This window comes from Lucilia sericata, unplaced genomic scaffold (genome assembly GCF_015586225.1).
Source record: "Lucilia sericata isolate MDLA Ls3-8-SP2 unplaced genomic scaffold, ASM1558622v1 Contig000903F_arrow, whole genome shotgun sequence".
Lineage (NCBI taxonomy): Eukaryota > Metazoa > Arthropoda > Insecta > Diptera > Calliphoridae > Lucilia > Lucilia sericata.
Genome location: NW_023994890.1, coordinates 80001 through 103363, shown reverse-complemented (window position 1 = coordinate 103363; position 23363 = coordinate 80001). Strand labels below are relative to the sequence as shown.

Below are 23363 nucleotides of genomic sequence, written 5' to 3'. Positions count from 1 at the left end.
AACTAACTAACTAACTAACTAACTAACTACTAACTAACTAACTAACTAACTAACTAACTAACTAACTAACTAACTAACTAACTAACTAACTAACTAACTAACTAACTAACTAACTAACTAACTAACTAACTAACTAACTAACTAACTAACTAACTAACTAACTAACTAACTAACTAACTAACTAACTAACTAACTAACTAACTAACTAACTACTAACTAACTAACTAACTAACTAACTAACTAACTAACTAACTAACTAACTAACTAACTAACTAACTAACTAACTAACTAACTAACTAACTAACTAACTAACTAACTAACTAACTAACTAACTAACTAACTAACTAACTAACTAACTAACTACTAACTAACTAACTAACTAACTAACTAACTAACTAACTAACTAACTAACTAACTAACTAACTAACTAACTAACTAACTAACTAACTAACTAACTAACTAACTAACTAACTAACTAACTAACTAACTAACTAACTAACTAACTAACTAACTAACTAACTAACTAACTAACTAACTAACTAACTAACTAACTAACTAACTAACTAACTAACTAACTAACTAACTAACTAACTAACTAACTAACGAACATAACTAACTAACCTAACTAAACTAACTAACTAACTAACTAACAACTAACTAAGATGTTCCTTTCAGTCCTTAAAAACTTCATGAAATTCATTACGAAACTTATAGATTTTTTTCTTTCAAAGTCCTGTAATACCTTGGAAATGGTGTGGTCTTTCTACAACAATAGTTTATTAAAACTACACCCAGTTATTTGTATTTTACTCTGTTTTCTACGATTTGTTGCCATTATTTTTCTTTTTTTCGCAATAATAGTTATTGTGTCGTTTGCTATTTATTTAAAATAAAAAAAGGTATTTTGCTGTTCACTATTTATTGCAATAACTTTTTAGAAAAGTTATTGATTTGTACAGTCGCAGAGTTTTTCTATTTCGCCTAACAGGAAACCGGAAATGAGAAAAAATTACATCGGAAGAGAGTGTGTATGAGTGTATTGTTTTTCTATTTTCAGCAAATTGACTTTAATAAATATTTGTGTTAACGCACTTGGTTTGTTAAAGAAAGAAGGAAGGGGGACAAAATTTGGTACTTAAAAAAGTACTTTTTTGCTATACATATCTATTACTAAAGAACTAGCTGGGAAACTAGTTCTTTTTCAATTATCCTTTTTAGCCTTTTAAACTTTTGCTGTGTTTTTATTTAAACTTTTCACTTTTATTCCAGTTTATTTAAAATTTAAAAGGTGGTTGTTAGTTAACTTTAAATAAATGTTAACATTTACATGTTAAAAACTAATAAAATATATTTTGTGGAAACTTTAGCTCTATTAAATGTAACAGAAACTCATACTAGTAAATACTTTAACATGTCCCCACAGGGTTGTGGCAAAGGCCAGTTTGATTTTTAGAGAAAACAAGGAAAACTATAGCATATTTGATATAACAAATGTAAAAGTAAAAAGCTAAATTTGAAATGAATTTCTAAGTAAGGGCAGAAAGGAGCTATTGGGGTCTTTATAAAAAGGGTACTAATAACTGTGGCTGACCAAATTTCAGTGGTTTTGTAAGGAAGATAATAAAAGATTTACATTAAAAATGCTCAAATTAGTTTATTTAAAGTAAAAGTCTTAAAAAATAAGTTTAAGTGAGGAACTTATTTAATAGTGTTGTAAAGCAAAGATTGTTCAAAATTTCGAAGTAAATATATCGTAAAATTTAAAATTTAAATTTAAAAAATACAAAAGGTGGACGCACAGACAAACAGACAGATGGATATGGCCAAATGTGCTTTTAGTAGTGAAAACTTTGGAAAACTTTAATGTGAAAAACTTTCAAAAAGTACACTAAAAGCAACTTTAAGTTTACTAAGATCTTTACTGTTTTTTTTAATGATAAGAATCCTTTTAGGATTGAGCTTTTATAAGATGACATTTTGTGTTAGTAAATTTTAATTAAATTTGAAGTAAAGCTTTCTGAAAGAGTTCTAGATCTTAGTTCAAAGATCACACGTTTACTTTGAAAGCTTTTTAATGATAACTAACTAACAGTTCCACAAATGCTGAAAGCTCCGGTTGAATTATCTTGTGTGACCCAGGTATCAATAACAGCTTTTAGAATTAAGCTTTTATAAGAATACATTTTGTTTTAAAAAAAAACTTAATGCTAAAGTAAAGCTTTCTAAAAGGCTTTTTACTTTGACAACGGATGTTATTGAAAAATTATAAACAGTTTGGTGTCAATTTGATACCAGGCATGTATATTTCTTTTTCCCTCTGTGTAGGACTTAGGATTAGCAAAATGAAGTGTTTCTTGATCAAAAGCAATAGTGAAGTCTATTGGAAATCTTTGTGTAAAAGATTTGGCCTCGAATCTAGCGGAATAGGAAGGCAGTTCTGTGTCAAAATTTTCATATCATATCTTGCAGTATATCGGTTTGACTTTTGCGTATTTTTCAATCTCAGTTTAAAGGTGTTTTAGCTATTGTCCTTAGAAGTCACTTTATAAGCCCCAAAGTACCAGCCAAGGAACTGGTTCATGTTTAATTCTCTTTCCACTAAAGTGCATGAAACTTTTAATTATTGATATATTAATGATTTCAAACAAATTTTTGCAATAATTTGACCTAAATATTCTTAATTTAACGTCAAGGATATAATAATCAATAATTTTTGTTTTTCTCTCTTTTTTTAATTGCAGATGTTTATCGATTAAACCACCAGAGAGGTAAATTAAATACAAAATTTCTTAAACACAAAAATACTAACTTTTTAAAGCAAACCAAAAAAATACTTAAGAGTTTTTAGAGCGAAGCCAATAGAAATTAAAAATTTGATTAGTTTAAAGTTAAATATTACCAAAACCGGAAGTATTCTTTAAAACGAGAGAGTAAGTATGAAAATACACATCAGAACACATAAGCGATAAGAGGGGTCCCTAAAGAGGGCGTTAAGGTGTTGACAGAAATTCGTTAAAAAAGGGAGGGTTTGGAAATTAGTTTTAAAATAAATTTGAAAGGATGAGAAATTAAAAAAAGATAAAACAAATAATTAGAGCATTAAATATTGGAAAAGGAAGTGAGAGAATATTTAAAAAAAAGTACTAAATTGAAAAGGTACTAAAGGCAGAAAGATAAAACAAATAATTAGAGTATTAAATATGGGAAAAGGAAGTGAAAAGAGAAATAATTTAAAAAAGTACTAAATTGAAAAGGTACTAAAGGCCAAAAGAAAGAGGTACTATTACAGCTATATTACGCTATTAAACCTTCCCCCAAACAGATACAAAAACATTTAAGTTAAATATCTTTATTTTCAAAACAAAAATGTTCCCCTTTTTCTTCTTCAGCCCCCCAATTTTGAAAAGCTATAACCACAATTAATTGCCTTTTAAGAAAAATTTTTGCAATTTTTGTCGTGTGCTGCACTTCAAGTCTTTTCGGTTTGTTTTTTATTCATTACGAATTGTTGATTTTTTTTTAAATTCAGAGTAAATTGTAAATAAAAAAATCATTCAGCTGATCTGTTTGTTGATCACAAGTGACACATGGCTTGAGGTTCATTTATTCTGGACCACCATCGTCATCATCAAGCAACATCATCATCATTGTTATTATCATTATGCTCTGATGTCTTTACACTTTGTTAAGTTTAAATGCCGTCTTAAATGTTTTTGTGGTCTGGTATGGTCTCTGTTATACATACAATAAGTATGATGGTATTGGCATGGTTTGATCTGTACATTGGAATTGGCCATATAAATGTTTGTTAAAGTACCTATTGACTGTATGCACGTACTTTTGTCTTGTTAAAGGTTTTATTTTTGTTTTACTTTTTAATTCCCTACTCCTTCCAAGACTTGTAGTTTGTTTCTTGTCTTTTTTTTTCTTCAAGTAAAATGACAAAATACAAAAATCTCTGTCGGTACAAATAAAAAACCGCAAAAAAAAACGAATTTTGCAAATTTGCTTTAAACGAAAAATAATGTTTAGTTAAACATTAATTGTGACAAATGATGTTTAATACCAATAAATTTATAATGACAAGTGTGATTTTTCATCCAATGAAAATATGTTTATTTTTGAGTAAAATAAACGGGTCAAGGTTTAGTAAAGCTGTGTTGGCAACAGCAACTGCCAATAAATAGTTTGTTCATATAATGGGGGCGTTTTAAAGAGTTAATAAATTTTGTATATAAATTATTATGATATTTAATTACTGTTTAATTTATATACATATTTAAAGGCCTAGAATCAGTGAATAATGAATGTCAATAAGGTTTTAATAAAGCTTACATTGAAAGAAAGAAGTTAAAAAGCTTTCACTACTTATACATTGACTTTATAACTCATTATTTTAACTTGCGAATATTATTGTAAGCAATTACCTTACATGCTTGCTTATAAATAGGGAGTTAAATAAGTCATGATAATGATTTACTCGCTTACAATTAGCTGATAATAATGTTGTCTTGTTATGACTGTTGCATCAAATGTTTAATTTTGAATCAATTTTTTTTATAAATATGAAATACCTTTAATTGTTCATTTAAAAAAAATTAATAGTGATTGACATTTGTGATTGATTTTTGATGACATATTAAGGTTGTCATATATGAAATTGTTATGAAAACTTGAATAGTTAAAAAAATTTTGTTTCAAAGTTATTTTTAGCTTTTTTTAAAGCTTTTGCGATACAAGAAAATAAATAGTTTTCTTCAGTTTTGTCAAAGAATTTATTATAGTCTGGTCTGTAAACCAGACTATGGAGTTTTGTCGATAATCCAGACAGTAGTTTTGTTCATAATCCAGACTTTATTCTTACCTATAGCCTTGTCTATAGTCCACCTATAGTCTTGTCTATAGTCCAGACTATAGTCTTGTCTATAGTCTTGTCTATAGTCCAGACTATAGTCTTGTCTATAGTCTTGTCTATAGTCCAGACTATAGTCTTGTCTATAGTCTTGTCTATAGTCCAGACTATAGTCTTGTCTATAGTCTTGTCTATAGTCCAGACTATAGTCTTGTCTATAGTCCAGACTATAGTCTTGTCTATAGTCCAGACTATAGTCTTGTCTATAGTCCAGACTATAGTCTTGTCTATAGTCCAGACTATAGTCTTGTCTATAGTCCAGACTATAGTCTTGTCTATAGTCTTGTCTATAGTCCAGACTATAGTCTTGTCTATAGTCTTGTCTATAGTCCAGACTATAGTCTTGTCTATAGTCCAGACTATAGTCTTGTCTATAGTCCAGACTATAGTCTTGTCTATAGTCCAGACTATAATCTTGTCTATAGTCCAGACTATAGTCTTGTCTATAGTCCAGACTATAGTCTTGTCTATAGTCCAGACTATAGTCTTGTCTATAGTCCAGACTATAGTCTTGTCTATAGTCCAGACTATAGTCTTGTCTATAGTCCAGACTATAGTCTTGTCTATAGTCCAGACTATAGTCTTGTATATAGTCCAGACTATAGTCTTGTCTATAGTCCAGACTATAGTCTTGTCTATAGTCCAGACTACAGTCTTGCGTATAGTCCAGACTACAGTTTTGTGTATAGTCCAGACTATAGTCTTGTCTATAGTCCAGACTATTGTCTTGTATATAGTCTAAACAATAGTCTTGTCTATAGTACTGGCTTTAGTATTGTCTACAATCAAGACTATATTCTTGTCTATAGTCCAGATTGTAGTCTTTTCTATAGCCTTAACTTTAGTGTATAATATAGACTATAGTCTTGGATAAACTATAGTATTGTGTATAGTTCAGACTATTGCCTGGTCTATGTTCCACAATATAATCTTGTCTATAGTCCCGACTATATTCTTGTCTATTGTATAGACAATAGTGTTGCCTATAGTCTTGACTATAGCCTATATTGAGAGAGACATATTTGTGAAAGATTTCAGCAAAATTGCTCAGTTTTAAAACATGTGTACTAAAAGGTCAAAGTTCACAATGTTAAATATTTGAGATTTTTTGAAATTAGTGATTAGATTTCAATAGAACTCTACAGAATTGTTTCAAGATGGCTGAAAACTAAATATCAGCTGATATCCTCGGAGAAATTGGGGGAACAAAATTGGAACCTTTTTTTCAAACACTTAAAAACACTCTATGATTAAAACGTTTTATTTCACAAATTAGTTACTTGAAAGAACTCCTTAACACACAAGATTGTTTTAACTTTATAAAACTTTAATTGATTTATTTTACAAACCCCTCTTCAACACCAGTCTAATAATACTCACATTTCTATATAAAAAAAGAATTGAAAACAGAAGAAAAAATATTCGAAAAATCAAATAAACCTAATTTAATTTAGCGTGTTTGTAACTCATTTAATCATTGAAACAACACCTCAACTCTAACAACACTCATGGAAAATAGTAGTAAAATAATATAAAAAAAAAAATTATTAACAATTCATGCACAATTTGTTGTAGTAAAAATTGTGCGCAACGTCTAAAACTAACTGCTGCTGGTGGTGGTGATGATGTTGAATTTAAATGTTGCAACTGTTATTAAATATATATATTTTTTTCTAACAGCTGGGAATATGATTTTTTTATTTTAATTTAATATTTTTTTATATATTATTTTATTTTTTATTATAATAAAATATAATAAAAAAAAGAAACAAATTGTAATTTTTTGTTTTTGTAATTATTATTTCTAATAACAAAATTAAACAAAATGTACTTCATACTTTTTAATCAAACATAATACAGCCATCTAAAGCCAAATTGCTGTTATGCTCAATTAATTCTTTAGATAGAAAATGTTTGTAAGAAACAAAAATCACACCCTTTTAATAGTTGGATGAAAAACAAAAACAATCTTACTGAAACTGTTTGGTATTTGTTAGTTTTAATGTAATTAATATTTTGTATAATTTTTGTATTTATTTTAATAATTATTTTTGCGTTTTTTTTTTAACAAATGAGAAAATGTCTTAAAGCTTTAAATAGAAAGGGTTTTGAACAATTAAAGAAATCTTAAAACTGCAGTAATTTTCAAGAAGCTTTTAGGTTATGGGCGACTTCTTTGATTGTTGCCGTTTTTCAAAGTTAAAAAGCTTTTGGTTATACGCTTTTATAAGATCGCATTTGGGTTTAATTAAAACTGATTAAAGCTAAACAAATGGGAAAAAGGCTTAAAGGAATTTATAAAAATTTCAAAAAGTTTAAGAAGCTTTTAGGTTATACATCACTTATTTTATTTTACTGCTTCTGAAAGTTAAAAAGCTTTTGGGATTAAGATTTTATGAGATCACATATGGTTTAAATTAAACGTGATTACAGCTGAAGAAATTGACTTTAAAAAGCTTTATTCAAAATCTTTACTTTTTCGTTGAACTTTTATAAAATCATATTTATGTCTACATTAAAACTAAAATAACACCTTCTATAAGAGCTTTTAATTACATCCACATTATAGCTATTTTTGTAACAGTCAAAGCTTTATTCATGCTTTTACAATATCTTGAAATCAGTTGATGTAAGCTTGTGTGATTTGAGGTGATTTTAATGATTTTTAAACAAAAGAGACTTTTAAAACAAAAAGTTTGTTTTAGATAAAGTTGAAAAAGTCAAAAATCCTCAATATTATGGAAAGTATTTGGCAAAATACACGTGAGCTTTTTGTTCAAATTTAACAAAATAGATTTTACTGCATTTGAAGAATTTTGAGCTTTGAAAAATAAGCTTTTACAGTATTCTGTTTGAGCTAAACTTGAAAAACGCTAAAGAAAAACTTTTCCCGTTTTTCCTTATTTAAAACAGCTTCCAAATCATTAAAAGATTAAAGCTAAAATAACAGCTTCTTTAATAGCTTTTAACTACAACTTCATTATGACTACAGTTCTATAACAGGCTAAGCTTTATTACGTTCTTTATAATATCTTGAATTCAGCTGATGTGAGCTTTTGAAATTTGAGATGATTTTCTATTACAAAAAAGCTTTTAAGATTAAGCTTTTATAAAACTAGAATTTTGTTTTAGATAAAGTTGAAAAAGTTAAACATCTTAAATTTTCTAGAAAGCTTTTTTAAGTATTTTGCAATATTCATGTGTGCTTGTTGTTCAAATCTAACAAAATGGATTTTACTGCATTTGGACTATTCTTTAAGCTTTGAACAACAAGCTTTTACAGTATTCTGTTTAAGCTAAACTTGAAAAAACACTCAAGAAAAGCTTTTTCAAAAGTTTTATTTAAAAAGCTCTCTTTCCCTATTTAAATTCTGTAATCCATCTGGACATTTTTCGAAGTACAAGTCAGTCAATATCTTCCAGTCTGCTTAATATTTCCATTATTTTTTCTGACCAGTAGTAGTGACATGATTTTTTATTTCAATTTCATTTTTTTCCATAATTTATTGTGTTAAATTAAAATTACTTGGTCTAGTTATAAATTGTTTTATATATTTATACGTTTCGTAGTTGTTGTTGTATTTTATTATTATGATTGTTATAGTTTTATTGGCTGTTGTCTATATGTTATTTGTAATTATATAGCCTTAGGTATTTAATTATTTGTGTTGTTTTTTTTTTCAAAAGCTACTTGTATTTTTGTTGGCATTATAAATTATTATTATCGATTTTATTTATAATTTTTTTTTGGTGTCAATAATTTATAGACAAATGATTTGCGGTGAATTTAGTGTAAAGAAAATGGTGGAAAATATAGTAGACAGTACTATAGTATTGGAAATTTAGATTGATAACTAAATTGCAGGAAATTTATAAACATATTCATAAAAAAATGATTTTGGTATTAGATAAAAGGGTTTAATATAATTAGATATATGTACATGTGTATTAAGCGGTTAAATGTCAAAGAGGTCAAATAGAATTTCATGTTTAATTTTAAAGTTTTACAGAAGACTTTCAAAGTTTTTAATTTTTGAATATTCCTTAAAAATCAAAAATAACTAAAATGTTTATTTATGGTATATAGTCAGAAAGCTTAACATGTTACCTACTATACGAGATATATTACCTTTAAATCGATGCTTAGTTTTTGATTTTACTAACCATTAAGTGATAATGCATTATTTTTAATTTTTGTCAATTTGAGACATTATAATGTCTCAAATTGACAAAAATTAAAAATTTTTTTGTTTGAAAAAATTCATATAAAACCGAAAATAACTAAAAAACTCATTTATATTACACAGTCGGAAAGCTTAATATCTTGCCAATAAAACGAGATATATTTCATTAAAATTGATGCTTAGTTGTTAATTTTATTAACACTTAAGTGATGTTGTCTCAAACTGACAGAAAAGGTGCATAATCAAAAAATTTTTAATTTTTAAAAAATCCTTAAAAATCGAAATAGAACAAAAAAGGCGAATTATATTACACAATCGCAAAGCTTTATAAGTTGTTAATAAAATGAGATATATTTCATTGAATTCGATGCTTAGTGGTTTATTTTACTAACAATTAAGTGATAATGTCTAAAATTGACAAAAATGGAAAAACAAAAAATTTTTAATTTTTAAAAATTCATTAAAAATCGAAAATAACCAAAAAGCTGATTAATATTACACAGTCCGAAAGCTTAATATATTGTCAATAAAATGAGATATATTTTCTTAAATTCGATGCTTAGTTGTTTATTTTAGTAACTAATTAGTGATTTTGTCTTCAATTGACAAGAAGAGAAAAACAAAAAATTTTTAATTTTTTAAAATTCATTAAAAATCGAAAAAAGAACAAAACTGCTAATTACATTACATTATCGGAAAGCTTTATAAGTTGCTAATATAACAAGATATATTTCATTAAAATCCATACTAAGTTCTTGATTTAACTAACAATTTCGTGATAATGTCTCAAATGAGCAGAAATATAAAATAAAAAAATTTTTAATTTTTAAAAATTTATTAAAAATCGAAAAAGAAAAAATTGCTAATTATATTACATTATCGGAAAGCTTTATAAGTTGTCAATAAAGCGAGATATATATCATTAAAATCCATATAAAGTTCTTGATTTTACTAGTACTAAAGTGATATTATCTCGAATTTATAGAAATGAAAAATCAAAAAATTTTTAATTTTTAAAAATTCATTAAAAATCTATATAGGACGACAGATTATCTTACACTATCGGAAAGCTAGCAATGTTGGCAATAAAACGAGTTATAGTCCATTAAAATCTATACTCAATTGTTGATTTTGCCAGCAATTAGCGGATTTAGTGCCAATAGAAATGGAAAATCAATAAAGTTTTGATATTTAAAAATTCATTAAAATTATAAAAAGAATGAAAATTAAATAACTTTTCTAACAACATAAAGCTTAAGATGTCAGAAGGTAAACAAGACATAACTGGTTAATATCGGTGCATAGATTTCGATTTTATACACCATTAACTGATAAAGCCTTATTTTAACAGATATGTAAAATTTAATACTTTCTAATTTTTAAAAATTCATTAAAAATCAAAGAACTTGTATAAATTAAATACATGTCTTAGGACGTAAAGCTAAATATGTTCCAAATTAAATGTGGTATATTTCATTAAAATCTATTTATGAATATTTATTTTATTAACCCTCAACTGATGCTAACTCAAAGCAAAACTGACAAATTTCTTAAGAATGAAAAGTATAAAAATATTAAATTTTTTTATAATTCTTTTAAAATTCCTAGTAATTCCTTTTCTTAAAGTTTAACAATTTCTTAAATAAATATTTTTTGTCACATTTCTTTTGCAGCAATATTTATTTTGCAGTCATTTTGTTCATATTTATTTAAAAAACTGCGTAATGTTTTTTTCTTTCTCTCTTTAGATTAAAGTTCTTTGAATTTAAATGGAATGTTAAATATATATAAATATAAAAAAACAACAATAATATTTTATCTTATTTATTTCTTTTAACGAATTTATAACAAATAATATAATAAATTAAAAAGAAAATAATTGTTATACACTGTCACTTTAACTTGAAATTATAATCTGTTTGTTTAATAAATAAATATTATTATATTTTTTTTTAAATAATAAATATTTAAATAACCCTGTTTGAAGAAAATGCAACAAAAATTTAAGAAAAATAATTAAAAAATTAAATAATTTTCTTTAAAAGGAAATTTGGGTTAATTAACATAAAGGAACTAGCCTCAAGACCTGTCTAAATAGGTCAAAAATTTGATCAATTTCCAAAGCTATCCAGGCAAACAAAAAACTGTTGTAATTGAAACTCTTCACTATACCCCATGAACCAGTCACAGGACTAGTTCTGCATCAGTTAACTTCTTTTAAAGGATATGTATATTAGAATAGATTTCTTAATCGATTTCCAATTAAATTTTTATATGTTTTAACTGTCTGATCAAATATTTATATTAATTTACCTTTCACTTTTATTATTATAATATTTGCTTAAATTCCTGGCATTTGTTACAATTTATTTATATTTTTATCTATTTTTTTACGAGTATTTTCTGTAAATAACTAAACATTTGCTTTGAGATAACAATAAATTTTGTTTATTTTTCAATAAATATTTGTTTGCAATTATTGTCAACGTTTTTGTTTTGATATTCTTTATCTAAAGTTCAATGCTATAATCTAAAGGTTAAAAATTTGTAAACAAAACGAGAAGTCAAAAGGGGTTAAACGTGTTTTAAAACAGGCGTCGGGAAAGAGTGATAAATGAGCTTCGTACATGTGAAGGAGAGAGAGAAAGAGAGTGTGTGGTCTTTACCTATCTGTTTAAAACGGCCGATATTTGAAATCAAGTAATTGAAACGGGGGATAGGCAAAGAGCTCTCTTGCTTTAACACTTTCTTAGTCTCACACATGAATCAAAAGGAAACAGTGAGCTTTTTCCCAAGGCAATTGAATTTTGGCTTTGAAACGACTCTAATCATACTCGGCTAAAGAGAGAGTGATAAATGAGCTTAGTACACGTGAAAAAGAGAGAGAGAGGGTGTGTGTTCTTTACCTATCTGTGTCAAACGGCCGATATTTGAAATTAAGTTATTGAAACAGGGGAAAGGCAAAGAGCTCCCTTTTGATTTATTTTGCATTTACACTTAGTCTGACACATAAATAAAGAGGTAACAGAGAGCTTGTTCCCAACACAATTGCATCTTGGCTTTGGAACGACCCAAATTATACTCGGCTAAAGACTCACGATAGCTGTATCAAACGAAAGTTGTTAACAAAGGAAAGAACTTTCGAACAACAGCAATCAGAGAGCTAATTTTTCATGATTTGTGTGTGTGAAAGCCAGAGTGCTCTATACTCTCTCATATCTACTTAGAGCTTGAGCGAAATCATCGTTAATCTGGAGCAATATCGCGAATATTGAAGAATGCTATCGCGATTTCCCTCTAATTTTCAAATTCATACTTGTACTCAAAATTTCCTTCATTTCAAGTTTGATTACTTACACAAATTCCATACATTTTTCCCCACCAACTCTTTGTTTGCCATCCAAAAAAACATTTTTATAAATTTTCAATTACAAATAACCATTTTCAAAAGACAAAACAACCTGTCAAATATGACAGCCACATTAATTTGTCTGCTGAAAGCCAAAATACAGAAACAACAAAAAAACAACACAAGAACTGCAACAACCAAAAAAACGGCTTAAAAGAAATAATAAATTAATAAAATTACTAGTTATACAACGATATTTATGAAAAACTCAAAAAAAAAAAAAAAAAACAATGTACTAGCAAAATGTAGCTTTTGTCTTAGACTACTACTTTAAAACCTGTTAGCAGCTGTTGCCAATATTCAATATAAAAAAACATTTAATAATTTAAACAAAAATTGCAAAAAAAAACGTTTTTAAGTATTGGAAAAATTACATTTATGTAAGTTAAACGTTAAACATGTTTGTTGGTCTTAAAATGTAAAAAGGAACATAATAAAAAAAAATTTTAATTAAAAAAAAACTGTTAATTTGGCAAATTTAAGCAAAACGGCAAAAACAAATATTTAACAGTTTTAAATTATTGAAGAGAAAAAAGGAAATTAGGAGTAAAAGAACATTATTTGATGGCGAGTGAATAAAATCAAGATTTCTATAGCGATTTTTAAGAATAAGAATAATATAGTCTACAGTTTAGTCTAGTCTATACTCTGGACTATAGACTAGTCTATAGTCTGGATTATAGTCTAGTTTATAGTCTGGATTATAGTCTAGTTTATAGTCTGGATTATAGTCTAGTCTATAGTCTGGATTATAATCTAGTCTATAGTCTGCACTGTACTCTAGTCTATAGTCAGTATTATTATTCTAGTCTATAGTCAGGACTAAATTATAGTCTATAATATAGTCTATATAATATGTTTTAGTCTATAGATAGATCTATAGTCTGATCTATAGTTTGGCATATAATCTCGACTATAGTTCAATATATGGTCTAGACTATAGCCTGTACTATAGTCTGGATTATATTCTAAACTAAATTCTGAACTACAGTCTAGTCAGTAGTCTTGACTATATTCTAGTCTATGGTCTGAACTATAGTCTAGTGTATAGCCTGGACTACAGTCTAGTCTGTAGTATGGACTATAGTCTAGTTTATAGTATGGACTATAGTCTAGTCTATAGTCTTGACTATAATGTAGTCTGCACTACAGTCTAGTCTGTAGTCTGGCCTATAGTCTAGTATGTAACCTGGACTATAGTCTAGTATGTAGCCTGGACTATAGTCTAGTCTATAGTCTGGACTATAGTCTAGTCTATAGTCAGGACTATAGTCTAGTCTATAGTCTGGACTATAGTCTATAGTCTGGACTATAGTCTATAGTCAGGACTATAGTCTATAGTCAGGACTATAGTCTAGTCTATAGTCTGGACTATAGTCTAGTCGATAGTTTGGACTATAGTCTAGTCTATAGTTTAGACTATAGTCTAGTCCATAGTCTGGACTATAGTCTAGTTTATAGTCGGGACTATAGTCTTATCTATTGTCCAGACTAATGTCTAGTCTGTAGTCTGGACTATATTCCTGTCTATAATCTGGACTATAGTCTTATCTATAATTTAGTCTGTAGCCTTGACTATGTTCTTATCTATAGTCGGGACTATATTCCAGTCTGTAGGCTAGACTATATTCCAGTCTATAGTCTGGACTATATTCCAGTCTATCGTCTGGACTATATTCCAGTTTATCGTCTGGACTATATTCCAGTCTATAGTCTGGACTATATTCCAATCTATAATCTGTTCTATATTCCTGTCTATAGTTTGGATTATATTCCAGTCTATAGTCTGTTCTATATTCCAGAGTATAGTCTAAACTATATGCCAATCTATAGTCTATATTCCGGTCTATAGTCCGGACTATATTCTAATCTATAGTCTGAACTAGTATAGAGTCTGGTTTATAGCCTGGATTATATTCTGCTCTAGTGTCTGGTCTAAATTGTGGACTATAGTCTAGTCTATAGTATGAATTATATTCTTGTTTATAGCCTGGAATATATTCTAGACAATAGTGTGAACTATAATCTGACCTGTAGTCTGGACTAGGGTTCTATAAATCGACTTTCGAATAATCAAACAATCGACTTTTTGTCGAAAAAAATCGAAAGGTCGAAGTCGACTATTTTATTCCAAAAAAGTCGATAACTCGACTATCGTCTGTGAAAAAAGTCGGAAAGTCGACTTTGTTAATAAAAGTCGATAAGTCTGAAAGTCGAAAAAAGTCGATAAGTCGATAAGTAGAAAAAAGTCGAATAAAGTCGAAAAAATTCGAAGAAAGTCGAAAAAAGTCGTAAAAAGTCGAAAAGTCGAAAAAAGCCGAAAAGTCGAAAAGTCGGAAAAAGTTGAAAACTCGAAAATTGTAGAAAAAAAGTCAAAAATAGTCGAAAATTTTAAAAAAGTGGAAAAAAAGTCAAAAACTCTAAAATAGTTGTAAAAACTCGAAAAAAGTCAAAAAAAACTCTAAAATAGTTGTAAAAACTCGAAAAAAGTCAAAAAATAGTCGAAAAAAAAGTCGAAAGAAGTCGAAAATAGTCAGAAAAAATCGAAAAGCCGGAAAAAGTTGAAAAGTCGAAAGGTCGAAAAAAGTCGAAAAGTCGGAAAAGGTCGAAAAGTTGATTATTAATAAAATACTTATAATCGAAAAGTCGACTTTTAATTAAATGAAAAAAGTCGAAAAGTCGAAAAATCTACTTTTCATAAAATGAAAAAAGTCGAAAAGTCGACTTTTCGTTTCAACTATAGAACCCTAGTCTGGACTATATTACTGTTGATAGTCTGCAATATAGTCTAGTCTATTATCTTGGTTATGTTATAGTCTACAGTTTGGACTATACTCTTTGGTATTGACTGTAATCTAGCCTATAGTCTTGTTTAAACACTGGTCTATAGTGTAGTTTACAGCTTACTACAACTTAAAAGTTTGTTTGTTGTAAACATATGTGTAATTTTTTTCCTATATTGTTTTAAATTTTTTCTCTCCCTAGAAAGAGTGTTAGTCTGCTTTCAAAGTTTAAAATTTTCCCATTATTTCGAAATTACAACTTATTATCTGTACTTTATTGTCTCAAGTAAATAATAGTTGGCCTAAAAACTTGACCTTTTTTTCTGTAAATTGTAACGATTAGTAAATAAAGGCGCTCTAATAAAAAACTAAAAATTAGATAAAATATCTCTTATCTCTTGCTCCCCCAGTAGAGATAGGAAGTGATTTAGTCATACCCAGCAACAAAAAATAATAAATCTTGTTTCTGTTTCTGTACACAGTAGTTAGACAAAATATTTGCCAAAAACAAATTTATTTAAATAAGACCAAAAGCTACTCGCACACACACACACGCACATGATTAAATATGTACAACTGGGTAATAATATTTAAGACCAAACAATAAAAAATACTTAATAATAATAAAAAAAAACAGTAGCATATTTATTTAAAAATTACCTTTTTAAACAAAGTCATAAATAAGTTTTTTATTATTTATTTAAGACTTAAGACAACATAGGATTTTTCATTAGTTTTTTTGTTGTTATTGTTGTAGTTGGTACGCGTATAGTTTAACGTAAAAACTCTAAATAAATATTAGAATAGCAACAAAAAAATTTAGTTAGAAAAATGTTATAATATTATTATCTCAATATTAATATAAACAAATAAATGAATAAATAAACTATTGTCTGGTAAAGTGTATCAGACTATTAGGTAGTTAGATGCGTCTGTCTGGTGTATTTTCATAATTTCCTGCAGTTAAATAAATTATAAATATTATAAATTTTGTTAACTAAATAAGAAAGAAACTAATAAATTATTAAAAAACAGAAATTTCTTAAAATTTTGCAGAGTTTGCTTTAAAATAAAGAATAATTTGTTTACAAAGCTTCGAAAAAACTCTTAAGTTGTTTAATAAATTAAGGTTATTAATAGTTTTAATTTGAAATTTAATAATTATTAAATTTAATTATAATATTATCTTAAACTGTGAATACCCTTAATAGGAAAATTTTTCAATATTTTTAACTTTTTTCAAAACAAAAGTAACGCAAATCTGCATTTAAGACATTAAAAAGAAATCTCAAATTTCAAAAAACTTAATGTATGATTGTATGCTGCACTTAACAGGAACTTTAAAGAATGTATACATTCTTTTAAATCCCTGTATAATACTAAAACTAAACCAAAACTTGTAATTAAAACCAGTAGAACGAACGGCTTATTTGCGTTACTAATTTTATTTAAACAATTAATTTTAATCCAAACAGTAACTCTCTGCAATTCCGCAGTTCCAGACCGGGTAGACCGCCAAAACGTGGACCAGTAGGCTTATCCTTGCCACCCACCCATCTCAGCCAGCATCCACAATTGAAAAAGCATCGTCTTGATAATGGAGATTATCCCTATGAGAATGGTCATATAACAGGTAAGCCAAAGAAAAAAATCAACAAACTATATATCATTTAAAAGTATAGATTTTAAAACCAAACTTGCCATATCATTTAAAATTCAACGCCTTAGTATAACTTAAAAAAAAGAAGCCGCAAAACAAGATTCTTTTTTGAAAATTAAAAAAAACCTAAAACGCCGCCAAATAGCCTGCATGACTTAACACTTTTTTGTATTAAAAGAATTTTTTTTTTTTCAAAACATAAATGTGTGTTAAGTAGTATTTTTCTTAAGAACTCAAATTGAAAAGAAGAAAAGAATTATAATCTTGTAATTTGTAAATCAATAAAAACAATGAAATGTATCAGAAAATTTAACAAATCATTGCATACATTAGTGTTAAAGAACAAAATGTTTCTTTTTTTTTTCATTTTAGAGATTTATTGATTAATAAATAATACATATAGTAAGTTTTTATTTTCAATATTAATCTCAAATAGAAGTAGGCGTGGTTAAGTTGTCAAAAAAATATTGATATTGAAAACTACAAATGAAAGATTCGTTATAAAAAAAAAACATCCATTAAATAATTTTAAAATCTTTTGCAGCTTTTATATTTGTGAGAATCTTAAATATGAACATCAATATGAAAAGATTTAAATCTATTTTAAGAATAGCAAAAGAATAGAAAGGTTTTTTTTAAAGAATTCACTATCGAAAAGTGAATAGCAATAGTTTGTTAACTTTTCTATAGGATTTAACATCAAAGATTTTGATCATGTAGAAACATTTTGATGAGAATTTGGAAAAAGAAGTCTTAAATTCGTCTACTTGTAGGTTCAGTATATGAACCGACTATAGCATAGTCTATAGTCTAGTCTATAGTCTCATCTATTGTCTAGTCTATAATCGAATCTATAGTCTAGTCTATAGTCGAATCTATGGTCTAGTCTATAGTCTAGTCTGCTCTAGTATATAGTCAAGTCTATTTTAGTCTATAAACTAGTCTATAGTCTAGTCTACGGTCTAGTCTATAGTCTAATCTATAGTCTAGTCTATAGTCTAGTCTATAGTCTAGTCTATAGTCTAGTCTACAGTCTAGTCTATAGTCTAGTCTATAGTCTAGTCTATAGTCTAGCCTATAGTCTAGTCTATAGTCTAGTCTATAGTCTAGTCTATAGTCTAGTCTATAGTCTAGTCTATAGTCTAGTCTATAGTCTATAGTCTAGTCTATAGTCTAGTCTATAGTCTAGTCTATAGTCTAGTCTATAGTCTAGTCTATAGTCTAGTCTATAGTCTAGTCTATAGTCTAGTCTATAATCTAGTCTATAGTCTAGTCTATAGTCTAATCTATAGTCTAATCTATAGTCTAGTCTATAGTCTAGTCTATAGTCTAGTCTATAGTCTAGTCTATAGTCTAGTCTATAGTCTAGTCTATAGTCTAGTCTATAGTCTAGTCTATAGTCTAGTCTATAGTCTAGTCTATAGTCTAGTCTATAGTCTAGTCTATAGTCTAGTCTATAGTCTAGTCTATAGTCTAGTCTATAGTCTAGTCTATAGTCTAGTCTATAGTCTAGTCTATAGTCTAGTCTATAGTCTAGTCTATAGTCTAGTCTATAGTCTAGTCTATAGTCTAGTCTATAGTCTAGTCTATAGTCTAGTCTATAGTCTAGTCTATAGTCTAGTCTATAGTCTAGTCTATAGTCTAGTCTATAGTCTAGTCTATAGTCTAGTCTATAGTCTAGTCTATAGTCTAGTCTATAGTCTAGTCTATAGTCTAGTCTATAGTCTAGTCTATAGTCTAGTCTATAGTCTAGTCTATAGTCGTATAGTCTAGTCTATAGTCTAGTCTATAGTCTAGTCTATAGTCGTCTATAGTCTAGTCTATAGTCTAGTCTATAGTCTAGTCTATAGTCTAGTCTATAGTCTAGTCTATAGTCTAGTCTATAGTCTAGTCTAGTCTATAGTCTAGTCTAGTCTATAGTCTAGTCTATAGTTTAGTCTATAGTCTAGTCTATAGTCTTGTCTATAGTCCAGTCTATAGACTAGTCTACAGTCCAGTCTATAGACTAGTCTATAGTCTAGTCTATAGTCTAGTCTATAGTCTAGTCTATAGTCTAGTCTATAGTCTAGTCTACAGTCTAGTCTATAGTCTAGTCTATAGTCTAGTCTATTGTCTAGTCTATAGTCTAGTCTATAGTCTAGTCTATAGTCTAGTCTATTGTCTAGTCTATAGTCTAGTCTATAGTCTAGTCTATAGTCTAGTCTATAGTTTAGTCTATAGTCTAGTCTATAGTCTAGTCTATGGTCTAGTCTATAGTCTAGTCTATGGTCTAGTCTATAGTCTAGTCTATGGTCTAGTCTATAGTCTAGTCTATGGTCTATAGGTAATCTATAAAAAGTTAGTTTTTCTACTACAACACCTAATCATGCTCTCTCGCCTCCAACTAATTTCTCAGCCAACAACCGCTTATTTGCTATACAAATTCGTATGACTTTTAAGCTCGCAAAATTTGATACTTAAGGCCTTTTAAAATAATCCGCAAATATGATGCCACTCTATTGTTTCGACATGTTTCACAATAATTCACAAAAATTGCCTCAAAGTAACAAAAAATACTAAAAGCAACAAATATCAAACAAAAGCAATACAATCATTATCTTAAGACTTCCTTTTGGGTTGTGAAATGAAACAAATCGTAATAAAAATCATTTTAAGAATTAAAAATCTAAAAGAAAGAAACAAAAACAAGTTTCAATTCATTCAAACAAATGTTAAAAGAAAACACAAAATATAAAACTATGAAGATTTGAATTGTCGATGATGATGATGATGGTTGCAAGTTACACAAGTTATATATTTGTGCAACCATAACCTACAATTGTCGTAAACAACAATACTATGAAAACAAATCAAATTGTTGCACATTTAATTTTTGGTTTTTTTTTTTTCTTTCAACTGTTTAGTTTTGCACTGTTTCTTTGTAATCAGTGCATGTCTTTGCAAACTTAAGCACGATTTCTTTATTTCTTTAAGGTTTAACATCTCCAGATTCCTGTTTTCTTTACATATGTTTTTTTTTCTTATGGATCCACGGTTTGTTCAATTATGATGCCTTAAACCCCCGAATTATGGTTATATTTCATTATTGTTTAGCAGTTTCCTTTGATTTAAACGTTTAAGCAACAAATATTGAAAAGAGTCCACCATTATCTTTGTTTGTATGATTTGCTTGATTGTCTGTCGGTTGGCTGGTCGATCGATTGGTTTGACTTGATAATGGTTGTATTGTAATTTGAAATAATTTCATTTTCTTTTTTTAGTTCTTATGATTATTGGTTTACGATTGTATTTCATATATATATTTTTTTAATTTTAGTATCTTTTGTTTGTAGTTTTCTTGAGAAAAGTATGAAATTCCTGATGATTTGTTAAATATATAGGGTCAGTAGTATAAAGAGAGACTTTTGTGTTGGAAAACCTTTAAGCTACATTTTAGAAATGTGTGTGGCTTTTTTGGTTCACTATAGTTTTGAAAGTCTTTAAAGTATAATGATCAGTAGAACACTTCTTTTGTGATTTTAAAAATGTATAAATGAATCCTTATAGACCGGGGATAGTTGTCTGAACTATTGTCTGAACTATAGCCTAGACTATAGTCTGTACTATAAATCTATAGCCTCGACTTTAGTCTGAACTATATTCCAGTCTGAACTATAGAGTAGACTATAGTTTGAACTATAGCCTGGACTATAGTCTGAACTATAGCCTAGACTATAGTCTGTACTATAGCCTAGATTATTGTCTGAACTATAGCCTAGACTATAGTCTGAACTATAGCTAACCAAGTCTATAGTCTGAACAATAGCCTAGACTATAGTCTGAACTATAGCTAACCAAGTCTATAGTCTGAACAATAGCCTAGACTATAGTCTGAACTATTGCCTGGACTATAGACTGAACTATAGCCTAGTCTGGGCTATAGCCTAGACTATAATCTGAACTATAACCTAGACTATAGTCTATACTATAGCCTAGACTATAGTCTGAACTATAGCCTAGACTATAGTCTGTACTATAACCTAGACTATAGTCTGTAGTATAACCTAGACTATAGTCTGTACTATAGCCTAGATTCGATTTTGTACTATAACCTAGACTACAGTGTTATAGTCCGGACTATTGTCTAAAACTATTGCCGGTACTATATTCTGAACTATAGCCTAGACTATAGTCTGCACTATAGCTAACCAAGTCTATAGTCTGAACAATAGCCTAGACTATAGTCTGAACTATTGCCTGGACTATAGACTGAACTATAGCCTACACTATTGCCTGGACTATAGTCTGAACTATAACCTAGACTATAGTCTATACTATAGCCTAGACTATAGTCTGAACTATAGCCTACACTATTGCCTGGACTATAGTCTGAACTATAGCCTAGACTATAGTCTGTGCTATAACCTAGACTATAGTCTGTAGTATAACCTAGACTGTGGTCTGTACTATAGCCTAGATTAGATTTTGTACTATAACCTAGACTACAGTCTGTACTATAGTCCGGACTATTGTCTGTACTATAACTTAGGTTATGGTCTGTACTATAGCCTAGACTAAAGTCTGTAGTATAGCCTAGACTAGTCAGTATTATAATCTACACTATAGCCTTTTGTTTGTCCATTGTTGCACTGGTTACACAAAGTTGTAATCAGTAATGTTTTAATAGATTTTTTTGTAATTTCTGTGTAAATCTTTAATCACAATTAAATTGTTTTTTTCTTAATTATATATTAATCGTTTCAAAACCTCCTCCTCCTCCTAAACAGTAACCGAAACAAATTAAAAAATGTTAAAATGCAATTACCGCAATATTTTTACTTGTTTTTACAATATTTCTCTAAACCAGATAAAAATAATTTGCTCAAAACTATTCAACCATATTTCTGTGGTTTTACAGTAACGACCCCTGATCAAAAAAAAAAAAAGTACACAAAAACGAAAAACTACTGGGAAACTACAATATACTATGACAAACAGCTTTGATAAACTAAATATTAAAACACGCATATTCCGGACGGACATATAAAAAACTGTCCAAAAAAAAGGGGGAGAAAAAAATGGTTGAAATAACCCTGAAATTAACAAAAATGTCAACAAAATAGTTGTTGGTTTAAGTTTTTTTTTTCAAAAATTGCAATAAAAATTTAAAAATTACAGCAACAAAAATGTGACAAATATTTGTGTAAGAGAGGGTATATGTGTAAATCAACTGACATATAGAAAAGTTGGCCATAATAATATGGCTAAAATGAATGGCAGCAAACAAAAAAACACAGACATGTATTAGACTAATAATAACAAAAAAATGTTTGAACAAAAAATAATAAAACGGTCTAACAGCCCTGCAGTTCGGGGTGATTTCTTATTTTGACTTCTTTTATATCCCCATTTTCGTTTTCTTCTCTCTTTTCAGATATGAATCGTTTGGAAAAATCTCCTCTCTTAGCCAATGGCTATAATCCCCCGCCTATTAATCACATGGCATTTATGCAAATGAATCATCATCCCGGTTCGGCTCTAATGTCACCCGGTATGCCTCCTCATGGTCTTCATGCCCGGCCCGACAGTCAAATGTTAAAGGCAGCCGCTCAAAGTGGCATGTCGGCAGCAAATATGGATGCTTTAGCTAGGTCCGGTATATGGGAGAATTGTCGGGCAGCTTATGAAGATATTGTTAAGCATTTGGAAAGGTAAGTTTTTGGCACAATAGTTTAAATATAAAGCTTCAAATAAAGCTTTAAGTTAGCATTTGGAAAAGCTTTTTAGAATTTTTTCTATACTTTTATAAATAAAGTTGAGGATTTATGCATCATTGAGCGTTTTATTAACGTAAAGCTTTTCTATATGTATTTACAAATAAATTAAAGCTTTTCAATAACCTTTAAGCTAAACTCTTAAGATAAAGTTCCAAATAAGACTAAAATCTTATAATTTGAGCTTAAGAAAGCTTTCGCAAAAGTTTTCTAGAATATTTTCTTTACTTTAAAATAAAAACAGGTTGAAATATTAATCGTACAGTAAGATCCGTTGAGCGTTTTAATATCGAAAGCTTTTATAAGTTTACAAATGATTTAAAGCTTTATCATAACATTTAAACTTTTAATTTTATCATAACCCTTAAATCTTTAAGATAAATCTCCAAGTAAGACTTAAATTTACTGTAACAAATAGAGCTTAAGGACGGGATACATTTTTGTAGAGATCTTGTAAAAAGCTTTTCCAAAGTTCTACTACTTTGAATGCAATTCCTGCTTTAAAAACTTGGTCATGTCTTTGAAGCTTTCGTATTTGAATGAAAGCTTTCCATTAGCTTTTCAAAATTTGTTGAAGAAGCTTTGTATTCAACTATATAACATTTTTTTAATATTCTAAGCTTAAAGCTTAAGCTTTTTATTAAAATTGTTTTCTTTTTTTC

At 28.3% G+C, this 23363-nt stretch overlaps 1 protein-coding gene across 4 annotated transcripts in view; it reads left to right on the top strand.

Moving 5' to 3' along the window:
- LOC119608961 overlaps positions 1-23363 on the top strand; it is a 42205-nt gene that overhangs the window by 9883 nt on the left and 8959 nt on the right. For 3 of the 4 annotated variants that reach the window (XM_037963597.1, XM_037963596.1, XM_037963599.1), the window contains 3 exons: positions 2742-2768; positions 16764-16921; positions 22362-22638. In XM_037963597.1, the coding sequence (XP_037819525.1) occupies positions 2742-2768; positions 16764-16921; positions 22362-22638 (462 nt within the window). The remainder of the gene's footprint in view (positions 1-2741; positions 2769-16763; positions 16922-22361; positions 22639-23363) is intronic. The other variant, XM_037963598.1, reaches the window with a different exon arrangement.